The sequence below is a fragment of the Ictalurus punctatus genome, chromosome 23 (assembly GCF_001660625.3).
Source record: "Ictalurus punctatus breed USDA103 chromosome 23, Coco_2.0, whole genome shotgun sequence".
Classification (NCBI taxonomy): Eukaryota; Metazoa; Chordata; class Actinopteri; order Siluriformes; family Ictaluridae; genus Ictalurus; species Ictalurus punctatus.
Window position 1 is genome coordinate 663725 of NC_030438.2, and position 20356 is coordinate 684080.

The window sequence follows — 20356 nt, forward strand, 5'->3', positions numbered from 1 at the left end:
ATATATATATCTCAATCAACCTGTGAAGCTCTGGTGAACTCCATGCCCAAGAGGGTTAAGGCAGTGCTGGAAAATAATGGTGGCCACACAAAATATTGACACTTAGGGCCCGATTTGGACATTTTCACTTAGGGGTGTACTCACTTTTGTTGCCGGCGGTTTAGACATTAATGTTTGTGTGTTGAGTTATTTTGAGGGGACGGCAAATTTACACTGTTACACAAGCTGCACACTCACTACTTTACACTGTAGCACAGTGTCATTTCTTCAGTGTTGTCACATGAAAAGATATCATCACATATTTACACACATGTGAGGGGTGCACTCACTTTTATGAGATACTGAATATATATCGGCCTTTTTCATTTTGACATTAACTGGTTTGTGTAATGTACACGCGTGCTTTAGTGAACCAAATTTAGCAAACTTCATTCAATTGGATCTTATTTATTAAACAAAAATATGCTTGAGATACAACTATATTTAGATTACATTTATTTTGCAAGAAAGTGTTTTTCCAACACAGTATCTCCCGAGTTCTCTTTATTGCATTCAGACAATTGAGTGCACGATTGCGTGGTATTTCCTGCATTTAGCCTACTGGGCATGCTTATGCATCGACCGTACGAACCATTTTAGGGGTGGTTTCGTAGTGTATATGAAAACGTCCACCCCTACACCCTGTTTTAACGTCCATCAGGAGGGATCAAGCCTTATTTAGGGGGTCAGGCCCTCCCAAACACCCCGTAATTTGGACCCTGCTTTGAATTAAATGTTAGACACCGCTCATGTTTCAGTGTGAGTTTAAGCAAATTAACCACAAAGATAACCTTTTTTTTTTTATTTTTATACCAGCTACCAGGTGAAAAAGCATGTTTTAGACAGATATAATAAGACAAACAGAAATAAACAGTGCATACTCCAACAATTGCCTGCATAATCTAAATCACAATGTTAGTTTTCTCCAATCACAGCACTGGAGTCTGGCCACTGACCTAAATGATAACATAGAGCACGAAGAGTTCTTGGAGAGATCTTGAATCCAAATGCTTAATTGTAAGTTAGCAATTTAGATCAAGAGGAAGAAATGTAGGCTGTGACATCTTCGACTCCAGAGCTCTCATTATCCAGATATTCCAAGATAACATTGCCTCCATTATAGAGAGGAGAATCTGAGAGTGAGAGCAGCGCCTGGAGACATGCATCCATTTTAATGGCCTCCCCGGTTTCAGGATGGCACAAGCGCAGTTTCTGCAAGTAAAATACATTACAGACATGGTGAAACATTTTCTTTTAGGATCTAAACAAATGATTTCAAGTTTGTAATTTATTTTATGCTTTTTATATATATATATATATATATATATATATATATATATATATATATATATATATATATATATATATATATATACACACACACACACACACACACACACACACACACACACCACCTATTTTTATATTTTTGTGTGAGAAAAATCCGATATAAATGAACAGAATTTTTACTAAACTGTTTGAGACAGCGCCAATACTAACAATTATAATTCATAAAATTGTAGTTAACACTAACACTTCCTTTTCTCTGGTAGATGGGTAAGAGAGAGTAAAAATAACTATTATGGGAGTTGGAAGGAATACTATGATGGTGAAGAATAACCGATTTCATATGACAAACATGAAGGACGATCCATGTTAATCATATATATTTGTAACCAACATGTATTTTACTCTTTGTTCTCTATATTACGAATAATTCATTTATGCATATATATAGAGTGGCTACTCGGGCTCATGAGCAATTGCTGACTGAATAATATATTTACTTGAGCACATTCAAGTGTTTGTTAGTGATTTCTCATTTTACAGGTAAATTTCCACCACATTTCTTTGCATCCAATGTGGGGCTCCAACATCTCAGTGGAGGTAACCATCTGAACAAAAGATGAACCAAATTGGAAAGGAGAGATTTTTCTCAGCAACTGAGACACTCTCCTGAACTTCAGAGGATACAAATAGAGTGCTGGAGCTATTGGTAAGTGAAACTATTCCTTGGCTTGCTCAAGTAGAATATTTTGAAGAGGGTCAAGAGGACCTGGACTAAATGAGGTTTACACTTAATTAAAAAAAAAAAAATTTAAACATCAAGCATATGTACAGAGTTTATACTTCGTATTTAACTGCAACCCTCTTAGTAGACATAAGTTGTAAAGAGTGAAGTGAAAGTGTATTATTGAATTTTAAAAAATAATAATAAATTTTAAAAATGGGGTCTTCTAGTAGCAAAAGACCTCCTGGTCCCATTAGACTAATGGAGAAAGTTTGGGGTGGTATAGATCATAATCAAGTTAAGGTGTGGTATAAATTAACTAAAGGGAAATTTCCAGAGGATGGCACCCTGACTGTGACTAGACTAGAGGAGTGAAGGAAAGCATTAGAAGAGGGAAGCAACATGTAGGCAGGACAGTGGTGATGAAAGAAAGAAGAGGCAGAATTTTATCATTTTATTTAAAAAATTATAAATCAAAGAGCGATCAGTTTGATGCTGCGGTGAGTTTGTTTTTGTATTCAGACACCTGGACCTCCTCCCATTCCAGCCCCAGGTCCAGAAGGCAGATAAGGGGAGCCAGCTCATGTCCCTCAACCATCTGTCAACCCTCTGCACCACACAAAGAAAAGCAACAGGGTGCTGTAGAACTGTATGAAGGAGATAGCACCTCCTCAGTGCATGAGAGTAAGTCATCAGGAAGTCCTGCAGTGGTTTAGCAAAAGCAGCAAAGGAATAAAAGGAACACATCACCATCTGGGATTGATCTGAAAGGTCATACCAGGTCTGGCATCTCATATCAACCTTTGACTCCTGAGACTGGTGAAAGATGATAGGGTCAAACTGACCAACTAGGAGTGGACTAATATCATGGCTAGAGTCTTTGGGCTCAAGTGGGACCAACTGCAACGAAGTGATCACTTGATGGGAGCCCTATGCAATTCGACACCCTGAACATCATCCCACGAATTGGGACCAGCTGATGAGCGGAATCAAAGAAGCTAGAATAAATAAATAGAGATCACTGAGAGGAAAACAAAATATTCTGCAGAGTGCACAACCCACAGCTGATGCATTATGCTGCTGCCACGTGCTTGACTGACTGGATAACTGCATGAATGAGCAGGTGTACACAAGTGACTGGTGAATGTATTATAAAATAATTTATTTCAGACATTTAGTTATTAAAGTATAAAACTAAATTCTGAAATCATAATGTGTTATGGCAGTTGTAATAGAGAATGGGTAATACCATCGGTCTTAAGCCATACACTAACGAGCACACTTAGCAAAAAATATTTGCATGACACAAGATGTCTTGACATCAAACATTGTCACCTCTTATGAAAATCACAAATAATGGTAACCAACTCATACTACTGTATTATGTCCCTCATAGTTTATCATATTACCAGACAAACAGTTATTCCACTTTGAGACAGCATAGGACATGGGTACATCTGTGTCATGAGGTAGAGTTTAAGTGAAGTGTTCCCAAAAGCTGATCAGGTAAAAGTTTTGCACTTTTAAGCAATGTTGGTTTACCTTGGCTGTGAGCACATTGTTGTTGTTCTTTAGGCTGGCCTGAGCTGCTGCAAAATCGACCACTTTACCCACAGTCCACTTGGAGCTAAAGAACATGGGCAGGCTGGATGTGTTCAGATCTTTAGGCAGAAACACCTGGAAATATGTCCGCTCTGTCTGGAGAGATACATGGCTCTTAGGACCCTTATATTTTCCATAGGGAAAATCATTAATAGAAGGTTAATAGCTGAGAAATGGTCAAAACAGTTTTTAGTAATTAATTAATTAACAGTAATTACGTTCCCTAAAAGTATATTCCAATAACTGTTGCTAGTGTGTGAGTTTGTTCCATAGTTAAGTAATGTCAAGATTACAATTTTGAAAAAAAAACAAAAAAACATTTACACTGTATTCTTAATGTAACATAGCAATATTCATCGACAGTTGGGTCATGAATTGGGTTATGAAAAATAAAATGTCACACTTGCGGATGCTGATTCTGTAAGTAATGACTCAAACTGCCCTTGATGTACAAATGTAGGTGACTGAACTACAGATAAAATAATAGCTGGCAAGCCAATATCTAAGGAGTAAAACATAATGGAGCTTGCTGTTTTAGTAAAATAGTCAATTATAGAGTGAGGTGAAAACTTTAAGTTACACCTTCACCTCTTTTACAAAGTGCCAGAGATAAATGGCAACTTCTTGATAATTTATGTTGTGCCTGTAAACTTAAAACCAAGTATAAGAACTCTAACTTAATGTTTAACATTGTGTATTCCTTTAAAGTTACATAGCACACATTAAACCTGGTGTAAATACCTGTGGCAGTCCTTTATCTCCAGTAGCATGTAGCTTTAGCTTCATAAGGGCAACTTTAGCAGCTGTAGCACTATTCTTGGCTCCTTTTCTGCCTTTACTGGTCGGTGCATTCTTCTTTGATTCTGATAAATAAATTGGAAATATTTGACTTAATTTGTTATTTTTAACATTTCTAGATGTCTAAAAATATGCTATACTGCCCCTCTGTGGATGTAAGAAATAAATACAGCAACACCTTTTAAAGTTCATTTTGATTACATTTCAACACTGACAGAGAAAACTTATCTAAAGTCTAAGAAAGTAATTACTTCAAAAACATTCAAGTTGTTTAGTGATACACTTTTTAATAGCAAACACACACACATACACACACACACACACATATATATACACATATACATACATACATACATACATACATATATATATATATATATATATATATATATATATATATATATATAAAATTATTATTTCTTAAGAGGAATAATGCTCTTAAAACCTATTCGTACATGTTGCACTTTCTGAGGTTACACAAAAGTGAGCTTTTTCCCTAGCACAATCACAAATGATCCACCCCAAAAGGAACTCTTTTACCTGGGGTTCCATTTCCAGTTTTCCAAGTGAGAGATAGAATGGTTATAATGACAAAAGCAAAAAAGAGAATTTACTAACAAAAAAAAAAAAAAAAATTGGCAAATGTTTAAAAAAAAAATAATTCAATGATAACTTGAATGATGAAATTAAAACCAATCCACATGGAATTTTATTAAATCTTTCATTTCAACCAATTGTTAAAATCAACATGGCACCACAAAAGTTCTAATACTCTGTGCTCTTAAAACAGAACACCAAAACAGCAATGTGGACATGAACAGTAATCATACTAGCTCAATTTACTATTACTAAAATTGAGAAAGTAAAATCCTACTATAAACCTATATATTTTAGTCCAAGTTATAGTGGATTTTTAAAAATATATATATATTTGCTTTAGTTAACTGGTTGACTCACTGATTGATTGAGTATGGATATAACTGACCTTATGACTAACCTACTATTTTTTGCACAAGTTCCTGTGTTGCCACCATTCGAGGCTGGGGTGTCTCCAACTTCTCACACTTATGGTCTTCCTGATGCCGATGACTAAAGAGAAAATAAAATAAAATGGGTGTAAATTGCTTATAAAAGAAATCTGCCTTCTAATAATCCACTCAGACAACCACAGGTAGAGGAGTGCTGCATGTGGAAGTACATATCTCAGCCTGGCACTATTTCAGTAAAACAGTTTACACTGAGGGAATGGCTGCTAGAGGGGAAATTACCAAATTGTTGGATTCTTCTTTTGTGATGCTTTTCCAGGCTTTTACTGCAACCTCTTTCAGTTGGTGCTTGTTGGGGGGGGGGTTAAGGTCTGGTGATTGACTTGGCCAGTCTAAAATCTTCCACTTTACCTTCACCGTTGCCCTGTGGAGGTTATTGGTGATGTCACTGACAAATGTTTTGGGGATTTTCTTCACAGATCCTGCAATGTTTCTCTCATTAGCTGTAGCTTCCCTTGGCCGATCCATTCGATGTCTGTCGCGCAGACATTTCTTTCTTTTCCAGGACGTTCCAAATTGTTGTACTGGGTATGCGAAATGTTTGTGCAATGTCTCTGATTGATTTTCCCTCTTTTCTCAGCAACAACTGAAAGAAGCTGTGGTGCAAGCCTCTGTGCTGCTGGAAAAGCAGCACAAAAAAAGAATGCAACATTTGGTGACGTCAGTGGGTCATCAGCAGAAGCAGACTGGCAGCAAAAAGCAGCCCGGGAGTTTGAAGTGTATGTTTACACCCTTGATAAAAAAGGCAGAAAGCTTTTGGCTAAATTTTTGAGTGGTGTTTTCTCAATACATGTAAAGATGCTGTTTGAGTCTCGTTAGCTTCTTCTAGGATAGCGATTTGTCCACCCTTGATAGCATCACAACTCTAATACAGAAAAAAAGAGAGAGAGAAAACACTGCTATATCTCAAAGAACTTCAAAAAGGATCTTTAAAAAGGTACATACACAAAACAGAAATGTTTTTGACAATGTTGGCAAATTACAGGAAGAAGCTCCCTGCCTTTGCAGTCCTGCAATGTGCATGGATACGATGTAATGACCCCTGAGTCCAAGACATCCCTCTTCCTGGAGACCTGAGGAAAAAAAGAGAAAAATCAAGAAAAATTAAGGCGTTAAGTTGAAAAATATTGTTGTTCTTTTCCCAAAAAAATACAATTTCCTCATAAATGAAATGGGAAGCTTGGAGTAACTGAATTCATAGTTTTATACTATTTCAGTTGACTTTTAAGATTATTATTTATTACACTGTATGAGATGATCCCAAAATAAGTCTATAAGAGACTGTGTGATGTATTTTCTATGTCAGATTATAAGATGAAGATCCTCTAACGACAGACCTGCTATTAACAAAATTACTGCATTCTGTTTACGTCATCAATCAGCGTGATCCAGGCTGGTGCAGAAAATGGGGTTGTGTAAACAGATCCATTATTCTAAGTGAATTTTAAATAATAAGGATATTTTTCTGTCCATTAGGATGGCTTGCTTATGTTTCACCATTGTGAGTACGACATTTATAACTGTCCTTAGAGTTTCCTCTTATTGATGGCATTTAGATGAGCGTCACAGCAGCAGTCATACTCTGTGACTTTAAATGTCGATGCTGTCAGAAACAGCCGTCAAGTGTCTTTGGTTGCGATGGCACTAAAATCAGTCATTTGTGATCACATCTTATTACTGCGTTCTAAAGCCACTGATCTCAACTCGCAGCCAAAAATTTATTTTACAACGTGACATTCCTGCAACAGCAAAAATTATTCAGTGTGAGACCACTAATGCCTTAAGACCATTAATATACTGTGAGATTGTCAGATGGCTAATTATACAAAATTGCCCCTGAACAAAATGTTTAGACATAGAAGAATATAAATATGCAGCAACTGAACTAATCAGAGGACACACAAATATATCATGGATTAAAATGTAGTATTTAACACTAGTACAAACAGTAGTTTGGTGATTAGACTCAGTTTATGGCCTGTTGGATCCTGCTACTGATTTCTTAATAAGTATTCATGGTGGAAATTTCATCAGGAACATCACGACACGTATGTGATGCCTATCTCCCGAGAATTCCGAGCGATTTGAAGTGTGACCCGTGTCGGTAAGTCAAACAACGTGGGACTAGCTAGGTGCCGAATATTTCCTATAGAGATAGAAAATATAACATTTGCCTGTTTGCTACTCGACTTTTTTTTGGTGTTTGCGTACCAAACACCACTAATACAACCCCAATTCCAAAAAAGTTGGGATACTGTAAAAAATGTAAATAAAGACAGAATGCAGTGATTTGCAAATCTCATAAACCCAAGTTATTTACAACATAGAAAACATATCAAATGTTTAAACTGAGTAAACGTACCATTTTAAGACAAGAATGATGTCATTTTGAATTTGATTGCCGCAACACGTCTAAAAAAGTTGGGACGGGGGCAATAAAAGACTGAAAAAGTAAGTGTTACTAAACAGAACGAGCTGGAGGAACATTTTACAACTAATTAGGTTAATTGGCAACAGGTCAGTAACATGATTGGGTATAAAAAGAGTCTCTTAGAGCGTCAGAGTCTCTCAGAAGTAAAGAAGAAGAAGAAGTGTGGTATATTATAATAGTGGTGCTTTGTGTACCAAGCATCACTAAAAATTAGAAGAAGAACAATAAGTAGTAATAGTATGGAATTTTATAATAGCGATGCTTTGCATAGCAAGTGCCACTAACATTATTATTATTACTATTATTATTATTAAGACGGAGCCAAAAGAAGTAGTAGTAGTATAGGCAATTATAAAAGTAATGCTTTGTTAGGCAAGCACCACTAACTAATAAGTATGGGCAATTATAATGATGGGCAAAAAAAAATCTAACTGTAATACTCCTAAACAGAAATATTTTTAAAAAATAATAATAACTTAAACCTACTGACAGACATTCCATTCTTACCTCCGGACAGAAGTGTGAATCTCTGCTTCTGTGTTCGAGACTATTGAGTGAAAAATAAACAGTGATCACGTGTAAAAAAAATAACCAACCGATATATAAATGTAATTATAACCAGTCCATAGCCCATATTTGCCTAGCTGACATTAGTAAGTTGCTTGTTTATACTGAATTGCACGCCAACAGTATGAATCTGTGCAAACTAAAGCACATTAATAACTTTTACCAAAACACTCCGGAGCAGCTGTCACACACAAACGGCAGAAAGTCTGCAATGAAGAAAAGTTCAGTTTATTTAAGGTTATCACACTTGTAATGCAGTCAATCAAATGTTATTTTAGCAGAAGAAAAACAAATCACTAAAGTTAGCTAATAACTGATGCTGACTCACTAATAACACGTCTACTGCTGTGTTATAATAAACTTGGGTTAGTTATTTTCCTCACACAGCACCAATAACTCGGTCATCTTTTAAATGTACATTTAAAACACAATAGTTTATATTTGTTCCGACCTTTTTGCTTGCAGAATTCAATTTGACAACGCTTTCCAATGTCCAATTCAGCCATTTTGGAGCTCTTCAGCAACGATTTTCAAAGTAAAAGCCGTAAAAGATTAATAAAAGTTATGTGCTCACTCACATAACTGATTTTTCTAGGCTAAATATTTGACCGTTCTCAAAAGGCACATGGATATATTGATCAGATTTATTTTTTCCCATTAGTACATCTTAACATAATACATCTTTTTTTATTATTTATTTATTGATTTTTTTTAATTATTTTTTTTTTAGAAATGCAATTGTGTGATTTGACCACAAGGGAGCGTCATTGTCCACTTGAGTTAATTTGTTTGGAGTAAATTAAATCTGATGGTTTTCTGTCCCAACAAGTGCACTTTCACGGCAATTTACTGAGAAAAGGTCAAAAGAAAGTGAAGATATTAAAAAAATATATATCATACAAGTTTTAGCTTTTATCTTTGTCTTAACACCACCTCCATCATAGAAACTTTGTCCATTATAGCAGGGGTGAACGCATCCTGCCAACTGAAAATGTTAGTCAGATACTGTACTTTACGTTCATGTTATAGATTCAGCCACGACTAGAGTGACTTTGATAAATTCCTGTTTGGAAATCGGTAACAAGAGAGATGTAAAAATATAACAAACTTTTGTTCTAATTTTATCTTTAATTAGATAAATCACACATAATTTTTAATCAATAGAATGTTACCATACGTAAAGTATGTATTAAATGACACATTTATTCAGGCACAATACAGAACCACTCATTAAGGAGAATTCCCCACTCCCCAGTGGTCCTAATTTTAAAGCTGACGTTTTTAATGGTGTGATTAAATTTTATTGCAATCTCACTGTGCATAAAGCAAAAATATGGAGAAATACGAGAAAATATGGCACATCAGTGACACTACTAAGAACAGGACATCCCTCTAAATTTGATAAGAAGATCAGGAGAAAACTGGTCAGGGAGGCTGCCAAGAGGCCTACAGCAACATAAGAAGAATTATATCAATTTCTGGCAAGCACTTGTTGCTCCATACATGTGACAATAATCTCCTGAATTCTTCACATTTCTGGGCATAGGGATTAGGGTGACAAGACAGAAACCTTTTTTTTATCCAATAAATAAATAAATAATACATCCTATCTCCCAAAGCCATGCGGAATAAGGTGTTATGGTCTGATGAAGTTGAACTTTTTGCCCATGATACCAAAAGATATGTTTGACACACACAAAAAAAGAAAAAACACAGCACATAACCAAAAGAATACCATCCCCATGGGCTGTTTTTCTTCAGATGGAAACTGGGGCTTTTACCAGGGTGGAGGGAATAATTAATAGCTCCAAATGCGAGTCCATTTTGACACCAAATCCTAAGGCTTCTGCTAAAACACTTAAGATGAAGAAGAATTTCTCCTTTCAGCCTGAAAACAACCCAAAGCAAGCCTCCAGATCAACAAAGGAATGGCTTCAGCAAAACAAGTTCAAGGTTTTAAAATGGCCCAGCCTTAGTCCAGATCTAAATCTAATAAAAAAAAATCTGTGGGGTGACCTGAAGAGGAATGTGCACAGGAAATGCCCAGTAAAGGTAAAACAATAAAGGTTTAAAAAAAAAAAAAAAAGAAGAAGAAGAAGAAGAAGAAGAAGAAGAAGAAGAAGAAGAAGAAAGAAAAGAAAAGAAAAGAAAGAAAGAAAAAGGTTCTGACATGAGTTATCTTGGTTTAGCTTTTTTTAATTCACAAAAACCTGCCAATTTAATAGGGGTGTGTAGACTTTTTTTATATCCACTGTGTGTAGTTTTGTAGGTTTTTATCCCATTTTGTGTATTAGAAACTCAAAGCCAATACATTACATGTCATTATGTGACCAACCACTTTTGCACCACACAATAAATCAGATCATGCACAAGATATACAATGTCTAAAAACATAGACACACCAGTGTATATATAAAATGAATGCCATAATTCATGGTTGTTGCAATAACCAAAGTGAGGTAAGAAAACTTATGGAGAAAGAACTCCTCTACACCCATGGACTGATTTAACCTCCTTTTAGCTTCCGCACTTGTGCTTGATGAAGGACATTTGTGCATTGTGTAGGGTGAATTCAGATATACTGGTGATACACATGATACATTTCTGAAATCCTCAAAGTGTTGACATGAATTGTCTTGGTTATAAAGGAAAATGTTTCATAATCTAAACAAGCATGTCATAGGATATTTGTTATAGGACTTGGATTGTCACTATTCCTATAACCAACTTGGGCTAAAGAATAATGACTTCCCCTTTAGTCAAAACTAACTGAAAACCATTTTTAATTATGTTTGGGAATTTAGGGCAGGTTTTAATTGATTTAAGCCTTTAATCCTCAATTTTTTTTTAAGTGTTTTTATTTGTAGCATTGTAGCAATCAGTCTAAATTCTATTCTATTCTAAATAACTGGCTTTGAAAAAGTTTTCTCTAACTTCATCAACATATACTAATACAGTAGACTAAGTTCAGTAGATTAAAACTGAATCTATATTAAGATGTTTGCCTAAGTAATATTCTATAATTAATTTCTTACAGCAATAACTACAGTAACAAGGTTTAGAAAATCTTCCATATTTAGCAAATTCAGTACCACTTGTTTTTAAAACTCAATTTAAACAGATTATTATTATTATTATTATTATTATCCATCCATCTTCTATACCGCTTATCCTTTTCAGGGTCACTGGGAACCTGGAGCCTATATCAGGGACCATCGGGCACAAGGCGGGGTACACCCTGGACAGGGTGAAAGGCTACAAATGGATCCCATGACACAGGATAATAGTTTCTGCTCTGTTGTGACTGAAAACAAATAAACTTTGTGATCGTTCGGACCCGCCCCTTTTTCAGGTGTCTACGTCACTCAGGTGTGTCGCTGTTTAGAGTTGAATTTGGAAAGTGGACGGTCAGGAATGTCAACTCTTAAACGCAGTCATTAGGCTATTACCTTCTGGACAGAACAGATAGAGGTGAAATAACGCAGATATCAGAGAGAAGCCACTATGAGTAAAGTTGTAAAGCTGTTTAAGGGGACTTCGAGTTCCTCTGGAAGTAAATCAAGCTCCAGCTCGAGCTCAAAGGGGAAACACCGCTCGCGCGCAGGCCCATCGCCTCAGGAGGCCATTCACAAACTGCGCGAGACCGAGGAGATGCTTAACAAGAAACAGGAGTATCTCGAGAAGAAAATCGAGCAGGAAATAATGATTGCTAAGAAGAACGGCACAAGAAACAAAAGAGGTAAGTTTTGAAATGTGGATTTGGTGGTTTAAATGTGTACTCAACCTAAGCGCTTTTAGGTTATTACCTCTGCACAGCCAAATATGAGCCACAAGTCACCTGCTCTATAAAACCTGCCAGACCTGCACTACAAACATGGAATGTGTGGTCGGGTAGATTTAAGAGATAATTGATAAGTTATGCTAAACTTAAACTATTTTTAAAAATTATTAATTCGATTATTATGTCAAGTGAGCGCGATCAATTCATAGTATTAACATAAACCCAGACATCCCACAAGTTCCGGGAGTCTCCCGCAGATGGATAACGGCTCCCGGACGCCCGAAAATGATATACAATATCCCGGAAATCGGTTTTTGTAGAGGGAGCGAGAGACCAAACAGTTTCTACTAGTAGACGGGCTCTGGATAGACAAGAGAGGAGTGACGTAGCGAGAGAGTGACAGGGCGTATCCTGATAGGTGTAGTTAGCAGAGAGAGACCAATCAGTTTTCTCTGTGGGCAGGCTTTACGGTCCAGCTCTCTCTGGCAGTGTCCGCATACTTACCTACTATATAGTAGGCGAAAAGCAGTATGTCAGAGGGGTAGTATGTCCGAATTATCAGTAGGCGAGGAATACCCGGATTGCGTACTGCTTCCGGTGAGATTTTGCAGTATGCAACCGATGCACACTGCGCGAGTCAAACAATCCCATGATGCAACGGGACTGATACGGACGAGCTCAGATAAACAAACGCGGAAGACAGCGTCGGCTCTAAGTATTAAACATTGGTTAAACAGGGCTTGTTTAACAATACCCGAATAAATTATTCACTTGTTTAGGATTTTTCTGTTTATCTTGGCGTCGAAGGTCACATGACCATGCTAACATTGTGGATGTAGTGTGTCCTGGATTGTAGTCATAATGCACACCCATGCTGATTAGTACGTACTGTTTCAACGGCCATGCAGTAGGTACTGTCATCAGTTCAATGTACTGCTGTAGTTCAGTAACACTGTAGAGTCCTGCAGGGCCAAAAAAATACAAAACGCACTTCACCCCAGACTACACTAAAGTGTACCCCTGCTTAATAGAGATACATAATAATAAATTATTATTATTATTATTGCATAAAATAATTCTTTTACATTATTTGCATAAAAGCAAATTATGTTAATGTACCTCGATTCAATCACGTGGAACCGATTGTACATATTTGAATTAAGTAAATTTAACAAGCTTTTTTTTCATGGTGTTGACCATAATTCTTTTTACATAAAAAAAACCCACACAAAGAAGTAAAGAAAAAATAAATACAAATAAATTATACACATGAACTAAAACTCGTTTAGTTAAGTTTGCTTAAATATAGCTGAATTTCACAGCTTCTCCTGATAATGACACATTAATAATGACATTAAAGAATCATATCTTGAAGCTTAAAGAGGAAAAACATAAATGCAGGTAGCATTGCTTTCTAACATCATCTAGGCTTCCATTTAGCTTTAAAAACTTTATTATTAACCAAAAAATTTAATGGATTAGATAGAATATTATAACAAAAAAAAAGTACTAAACTGCTCCTTTGTGGTACCCGTAAGTGTCCACCTTTTGTACCATTAGAGTGAATATTTTAATCAGAAAGATGTATTATATCCACATTTCCAAGTTAAAGATCTGTATTAAAGGTATAAAAGATGTACCCTTGAAGGTACCATCCCAGTGACAAAGAAAATACAGTTTATTCAAAATTGTTCTTTCAAAAACAGATTTAGTTTTTTTCTAAAATATCATTCAATATTCTTTGTATGTATGTTTTTATTTTTAAAATGTTGACTGTATTTAAATGTATTTAATTAAATGTTAAATATCAAGTTTATTGGGCCCAATTAGCTCTGTTATTGTAATTTTTGTTTTGAGCAGCAGTTAGACATAGGTGTGAGTGCAACACCTTGCCATGACACAATTCTCTTCTGTGCCTCACTGGGGACACTCCTTCAGTTGCACCCAAAACATCTGGCTGGTCTAGAGTCTTCTCATTTTCCAACCATAGTCACACCTTACACTGTGTCACTCTCATGGTGTAGCTTTAACATTGTTTACCACATGTAGATTTAATGCTGAGAAAGTATCTTCAGTTTTAAGCCATCCATGGTTTTGGAAATGTGAAAGAGTAAGTGCTTTTATTTGTCTCAAAATATGAATGACCTTGATTTTCAAGCAGCCTAGCCTTCAACATGTCTTTGTGTTGAAATCTGTTGAATATGCATGTTCAGAAACTTTGAATCTTGAACAGGTATATTTTATTGTTGGTGTACTGAGTTCTTATCTGTAGTGGCTTCCAAATACAAAAATTCATCATTTTGCAACTGAGAATTGAATACTGGACTTGTAACTCTTTGACAGTCATGATCTATTGAGTTCTGCTTGCAATCTGAAGCTCTTTACATGCAGCAAAGTATTGAAAAGTTTGTTTTAAACCTATTCTCATCGAGTTACCATGTTTTAAGATAAGTGCTTACCTGCTTTATATTGAACTGCAACAGTAGTATTTAATTGTTTGCACACGGAAACCTGCCTGCTCTTACTCTTATGTATCTTATTCAAACAATATTAAACATATAATGTATTCAGTTGTCAGCTGTTTGTTCTTTAGATAGAAAGTAAGGTAAGCAGTTTTTGCAATTTTGCATGTTTTAAGTGGCGTGCCGATTTTGCTTTGTGACATCAATAATGCTAGTTTAATGGCACAATTATTTCCTTTTAGTGGTGTACCATCACACCAGTATGTCGTCCCACCCTTAGTTGTAGCTGTGCTATTTAGTCACAAGAAATAAGGTCAGGCCAGAGGGATGGGCTTGAGAGGCAGTTGAACTTGACAAGTTTACTTTTACATTCACTCCATTTTCTGACCTCGAGCCTTGCAAGAGTAAAATATATGGCATTCCATCTTTGAAATGATTATTATTAGAGATGCACCGATGTATCGACCAATAATCGGTATCAGCCGATAAAGGCAATTTTTCACGCTATCGGCCATCATCCGATGATCAGGGCCGATTGTATCCTGTCAATCAAAAGAGGGTGGGAAAACATAGATTTCGTGCTGTGTGTAAAGATGATGTCTCTTGTATGGAATGACGACATAACTGCAGTCTCTAAGCTCTGCACTGCTAAGATTTTACACCGGACACTGCACCAGTGAAGCAGGAGTTGTGGTGTCGATTTTTTTTTTGCCACGCTACTCGAGCCTTCTGTGCTGTATTAAATGCCGTACACCATTGGAAGATTTAAATGATGAGTTGACAAAGTATATACTGTACAATAAAATATATTTGTAGAATAGTATATTTCATATCCAGTTAATGTTAATATATATTTTAAAAAGTTGATATTACCAGTTTGATGTTCATTGATGAAGTAGAAATGCTTGTTTGTGGTGAGTGAATGTGAGATTAACAGGAGGTTTTTTTTAGAATTCAAATCAATTAATTCTATTAATATGAATTAATAACATTCAATGAGTTAAGATATCTTATTTTAATGTTCAGAATTTAGTTCATGTGTTAATGTTAATTAGAGTAATGTGTTTTCTGTTTATGAGACCAGTTACTGTGAAACAACTTGGTGAAATGGACAGAATAAAGTTTTTATCTGCATTTCTTTCAGAATTGTGGAATTAATTATTATTAATTTAAAAGAAGGCATAAAAGGCAGAACTATTGGTATCGGCCGACATCACTCTGAATAATCGGTTATCGGGATCAGCTGAGAAATTTATCGGTGCATCTCTTGTTGTTATTTATTATTGTTGTTGTTGCCTAGCTGCACTTCAGGCTCTGAAAAGGAAGAAGCGTCTTGAGCAGCAGCTGACTCAGATTGATGGGACGTTGTCCACCATCGAGTTTCAGCGGGAGGCAGTAGAGAATGCCAACACGAACGCGGAGGTCCTGAAAAACATGAGCATGGCTGCCAAAGCTATCAAAGGAGTCCATGAGAAGATGTGAGAATTATTCAAACACAGTGACAGGACATAAACATTTTATAAATAAATATATGTAAACCTTTATGTAAATGGGTAAAGTTGTATATAATTCTATATTTCTACCAGAGGTGGATGAGAGATTAAAGGAAAAAACAACATACATTCAATAAGGTGTTGGGCCACTACAAGCTGCCAGATCAGCTTCAGTGCACCTTTGCACATTAATGAGTGTCTGGATCTGTGCTTGGGAGATGAACCCCCCCCCCCCCAAAAAAAAATATTCTCTCATTTGTTGTTTTGATCATGGTGGTGAAGATAGCTGTCCAACATGTCACTCAAATCTCCCGTTGGTGATGGTCTGTAGAGGCCATAGCACATTATTTATAATTTTCACCCTATCAACCATTCAGTGAGCCCTCAGACACTGTGGATGGGGGCAGTCACCCTGACCGAGACCATTCCCATCAGGATAGAAAATTTTCATTGTAGGATAAAGGAGATTTTTCAGAATAACTTTGTATTGGATGGATTGTAGTGATGCTTCCCTCTGAGAGGAGTAGAACCAAACTACACCAGCAAAATGTCCCTTGTAGCATAACAGAACCATTATTTTTTTTTATTAATTTACAATTTTTCCTTTAGTTTGTTCAATTTGATCGCCCATTTTTGTTAAAAAAAATAAATAAATAAAAATTAACATACCATGGATTCACCAGCTTTAACAAATTGCTGCATAATTGCAATGCATAGCACTAATTACATTTGGATTTTTGGTTCATATTGTGCAGTCCTACGTTAAATGCATTTACCACAGTGAACTACAATTTCACTATGAAAATGTTGCTATAGGGAAATTATCCCAAAGTCTGATCATTTACCTTGAGCCTTTTTATGTTTTTCAGAGATTTGGATAATATCGACTCTCTCATGGAGGACATCACAGAGCAGCAGCAAATAGCTCAGGAAATCAGCGGTGCTATTTCACAGCCTTTCGGCGAGCAGTTTGATGAGGTACCACCATCAGTGAAACAGTCATATGTTTCTTCTAATCCCAGTGGTTTACTGATTTAATGGTTTGTTGATGTATGATAGTCCGGTCAATTTTTCTTCTTATCCCACTCACCATTCCTGCATAGAGGAACAAAATATTGTGTTATCCATCTGTGAAACATGGTGGTGGTAGTATCATGGTTTGGGCCTGTTTTGCTGCATCTGGGCCATGAAGGCTTGTCATCATTGATGGAACAATGAATTCTGAACTATACCAGCGAATTTAAGGAAAATGTCATGACATCTGGCTGTGATCTGAATCTCAAGAGAAAGTGGGCTATGCAGCAAGACAACAACCCTAAGCACACAAGTCATTCTACAAAAAAATGGTTAAAGAAGAATTAAGTTAATGTTTTGGAATGGCCAAGTCAAAGCCCTGACCTTAATCCAATACAAATGTTGTGGAAGGACCTGAAGCAATATAGAACTGTACCTTATACTAATTATTTACAATTACTGGAACATTTCAGATGGAATGACTTGTTGATATATTGATGGATATTATATTTTAGCCGTCCAGCCTATAACAACCAGCCATCACTGGGAACAGTCAGTACTGCAGGGGGCAAGGAATAATATTATATAGTCAGTTGTCAGAAGTAAAAATGCAGTAATGTATACGAAAGATGGAAACTGATTTTATTTATCCAAGTACGTGGACTGGTTTGAGTAATTCCTACCTATCTTTAGGATGAGTTGTTGGCCGAGCTGGAAGAGCTGGAGCAGGAAGAGCTTGAGGAAAGTATGAAAAACATGGGCAGGCTGCCCAGTGTACCGACGTCCAAACTGCCCAGCACGAGACCTAGTCACCGTACGAGTAAGAGTCTCTGTTCTTTACGCAATCATGCTGAGACACAACCATGCTGAAAGCATTACTGAGAGCATTACCAATGGAATATTGTTTTTTATTCAACAGCAACTAAGAAAAGAGTGGAGGATGAAGATGACATGAAGATGTTAGCAGCCTGGGCTTCTTAGTCATCACAAAAAACACACACGTACACCATACACACAGGTTGTAAGAAAAAGGCAAATAGTTTAAATTTAAGGGTATAAAAAAAAGGACATAAAAAAAAATCCCACAATTTTAGGCAACATGTTTATTGTAAAGATGAAGTATGGGGTAAATGAAGGATTGTAAAGAGTAGCTTGTAAATAGTATGTGGATGAAAGGTTGATGGGCAGAGGTACTATAGAGAGGTCCAATGCACCCCTGAAGTTGTCAGGGAGTAAAAAAATCTTACTGGCACAGCTGGTGATGGGCTATAAATCATAGACATGTAAATATAATGAGACACTAGAATATATGTGAAAATCAAATTATATTATTTAGGGTTTTTTTTGTTTTGAAATTATTTTACTTTGATAATTGTATTGATTTTAATAAATCCCATTTGAAACTTGTTTTAAACAATGCTTCTTCTATGCCTGTCAGTTAGTGAACAAAAATGGCACTCACTGGTAGTAAAATGCACCTCCAACCGATTAAAGACATACTGAAATATAGGAATTTACTATTCCACGTGGAAGCGGCACTCATATATGATTTAATAAAATCCAGACAAGTCTAACAACTGGAGTATATACTCACAGATCTAGAGAGTAATTATAGCCTTCCTTTTTCATAATAAGCTTAGTATTTGTGTGGAATTTCTCAATAAAATGAAAAGCCTTGGTCAATGTTGAAATCAACTTGATTGAAGCGATTTTGAGCATACATTCCTGACCTCTCACTAATTGCATTTACATGCAGCCTAACAACTAATTAATAATAATGGATTGTAAATAGAGTCTACAGATTGCATACCCAGTGGAACATCTGACATCAGATTACATCACGGGCAATGAACTGAACAGCACCTGTTTAAAATTAAACTTACTTTTACGCTTCCTTTTTCCTGTGAAACATGAATAGGTCTTATTCTTTCCATGACACAGTGACTGAGAGTGCTTCCTGTTGTTCACCATGTTGCAGGTACAAGCAGAAGTCTGTCATTTTTACCCTCTCTGAGGTGCTGGAATGCTGTACTGGATCATACTGGTTTAATTTAATCCATGATGGTGCATATAACTGTGTGTAGATTGATTGATGTACTGTATATGGAACAGTATTTAAACCTCCAGGATTAGCTGTTAATTTGAAGGTGAAATTAGAGTCGGTTGTTTTCAATCAATGTGATGATAATCAGGTGTGAATGAGCACCATGTTTTATTTAAAGAACAGGGATCTGTCAAAGTCTGATATTCACAACACATGTTTGTGGAACTGTATCATGGCATGAACAAAGGAGATTTCTGAGGAGCTTAGAAAAAGTTGTTGATGCTCATCAGGCTGGAATAGGTTACAAAAACCATCTCTAAAGAGTTTGGACTCCACCAATCTACAGTCAGGCCCTGTTTACACTAGTGCATTTTTGTTTTAAAATGTAAATGATCCTACTCCATACTGGCGTTTCCACTGCGTTTCAGAAACGATCTCCTTCCACGCTACATGACTGAAAATGCATGTCACATGACCATTAATGCACACTGGGCGTGCGTGTACAAGTGTAAACAGGAAGCTGGTTGCTAGACACCGGCAGGTACAACATTGAGCATAATGGTGAGGAAAAACAAGGACGTGTTCATGTGCACAGGTGTATGCATCTTAGTAAAGGTCTTACCTTTACTCGTCTGTCATTACTCACATCAAATCCCAAAAACACCTCCATCACTTCACAGGACACCTCACTTTTAGCCACATAACACAAAATGACAGATCTGGCCTTTGTTTGTGACATCCATTGTCTCGTCAGCAATAAATAGGGTGGGATTAATCTCCTTTTTTTTAATTAATTTTTTTTTACATCATTTCTAATCACATCACTTATTGCTTCAATTAAATCGTTCTGAATTCTGTTTGATGAGCCAGAAAACACAGTGGATGTCTCCAAATGTCTAGCTAACCTACCATCTTTCTCAGCAAGAGCCTGTAATAGTTCTACAGAGCTGACAGGATTAGAAGAGGTCGTCCTCTCATCGTTAGCACGAAATGCTAATTGCTGTTTGGCTAGGAAGCAAGTTGCATTAATGAGGTCTTTTAAAATCTCTCAGTTTTCCTTCATCAGCA

The 20356-nt window shown here is 36.3% G+C and overlaps 2 protein-coding genes across 4 annotated transcripts; one reads left to right on the forward strand and one right to left on the reverse strand.

The window, feature by feature from the left end:
• Window positions 1–472: 472 nt before the first annotated feature.
• On the reverse strand, window positions 473–9003 carry zfand1 (zinc finger, AN1-type domain 1). 2 transcript variants are annotated; one of them, NM_001200889.2, is given in 8 exon segments: window positions 833–1251; window positions 3593–3748; window positions 4394–4515; window positions 5448–5539; window positions 6442–6569; window positions 8435–8474; window positions 8658–8700; window positions 8946–9003. In NM_001200889.2, coding segments are annotated over 8 exon segments (813 nt in total). In that variant the 5' UTR covers window positions 9001–9003; the 3' UTR covers window positions 833–1074.
• Window positions 9004–11879: 2876 nt separating this feature from the next.
• Window positions 11880–18658, forward strand: chmp4c (charged multivesicular body protein 4C). Of its 2 annotated transcripts, none has more exon segments than NM_001201268.1 (5): window positions 11880–12233; window positions 16038–16215; window positions 17100–17208; window positions 17938–18064; window positions 18164–18658. In NM_001201268.1, coding segments are annotated over 5 exon segments (711 nt in total). In that variant the 5' UTR covers window positions 11880–11998; the 3' UTR covers window positions 18226–18658.
• The last annotated feature ends 1698 nt before the right edge of the window (window positions 18659–20356 follow it).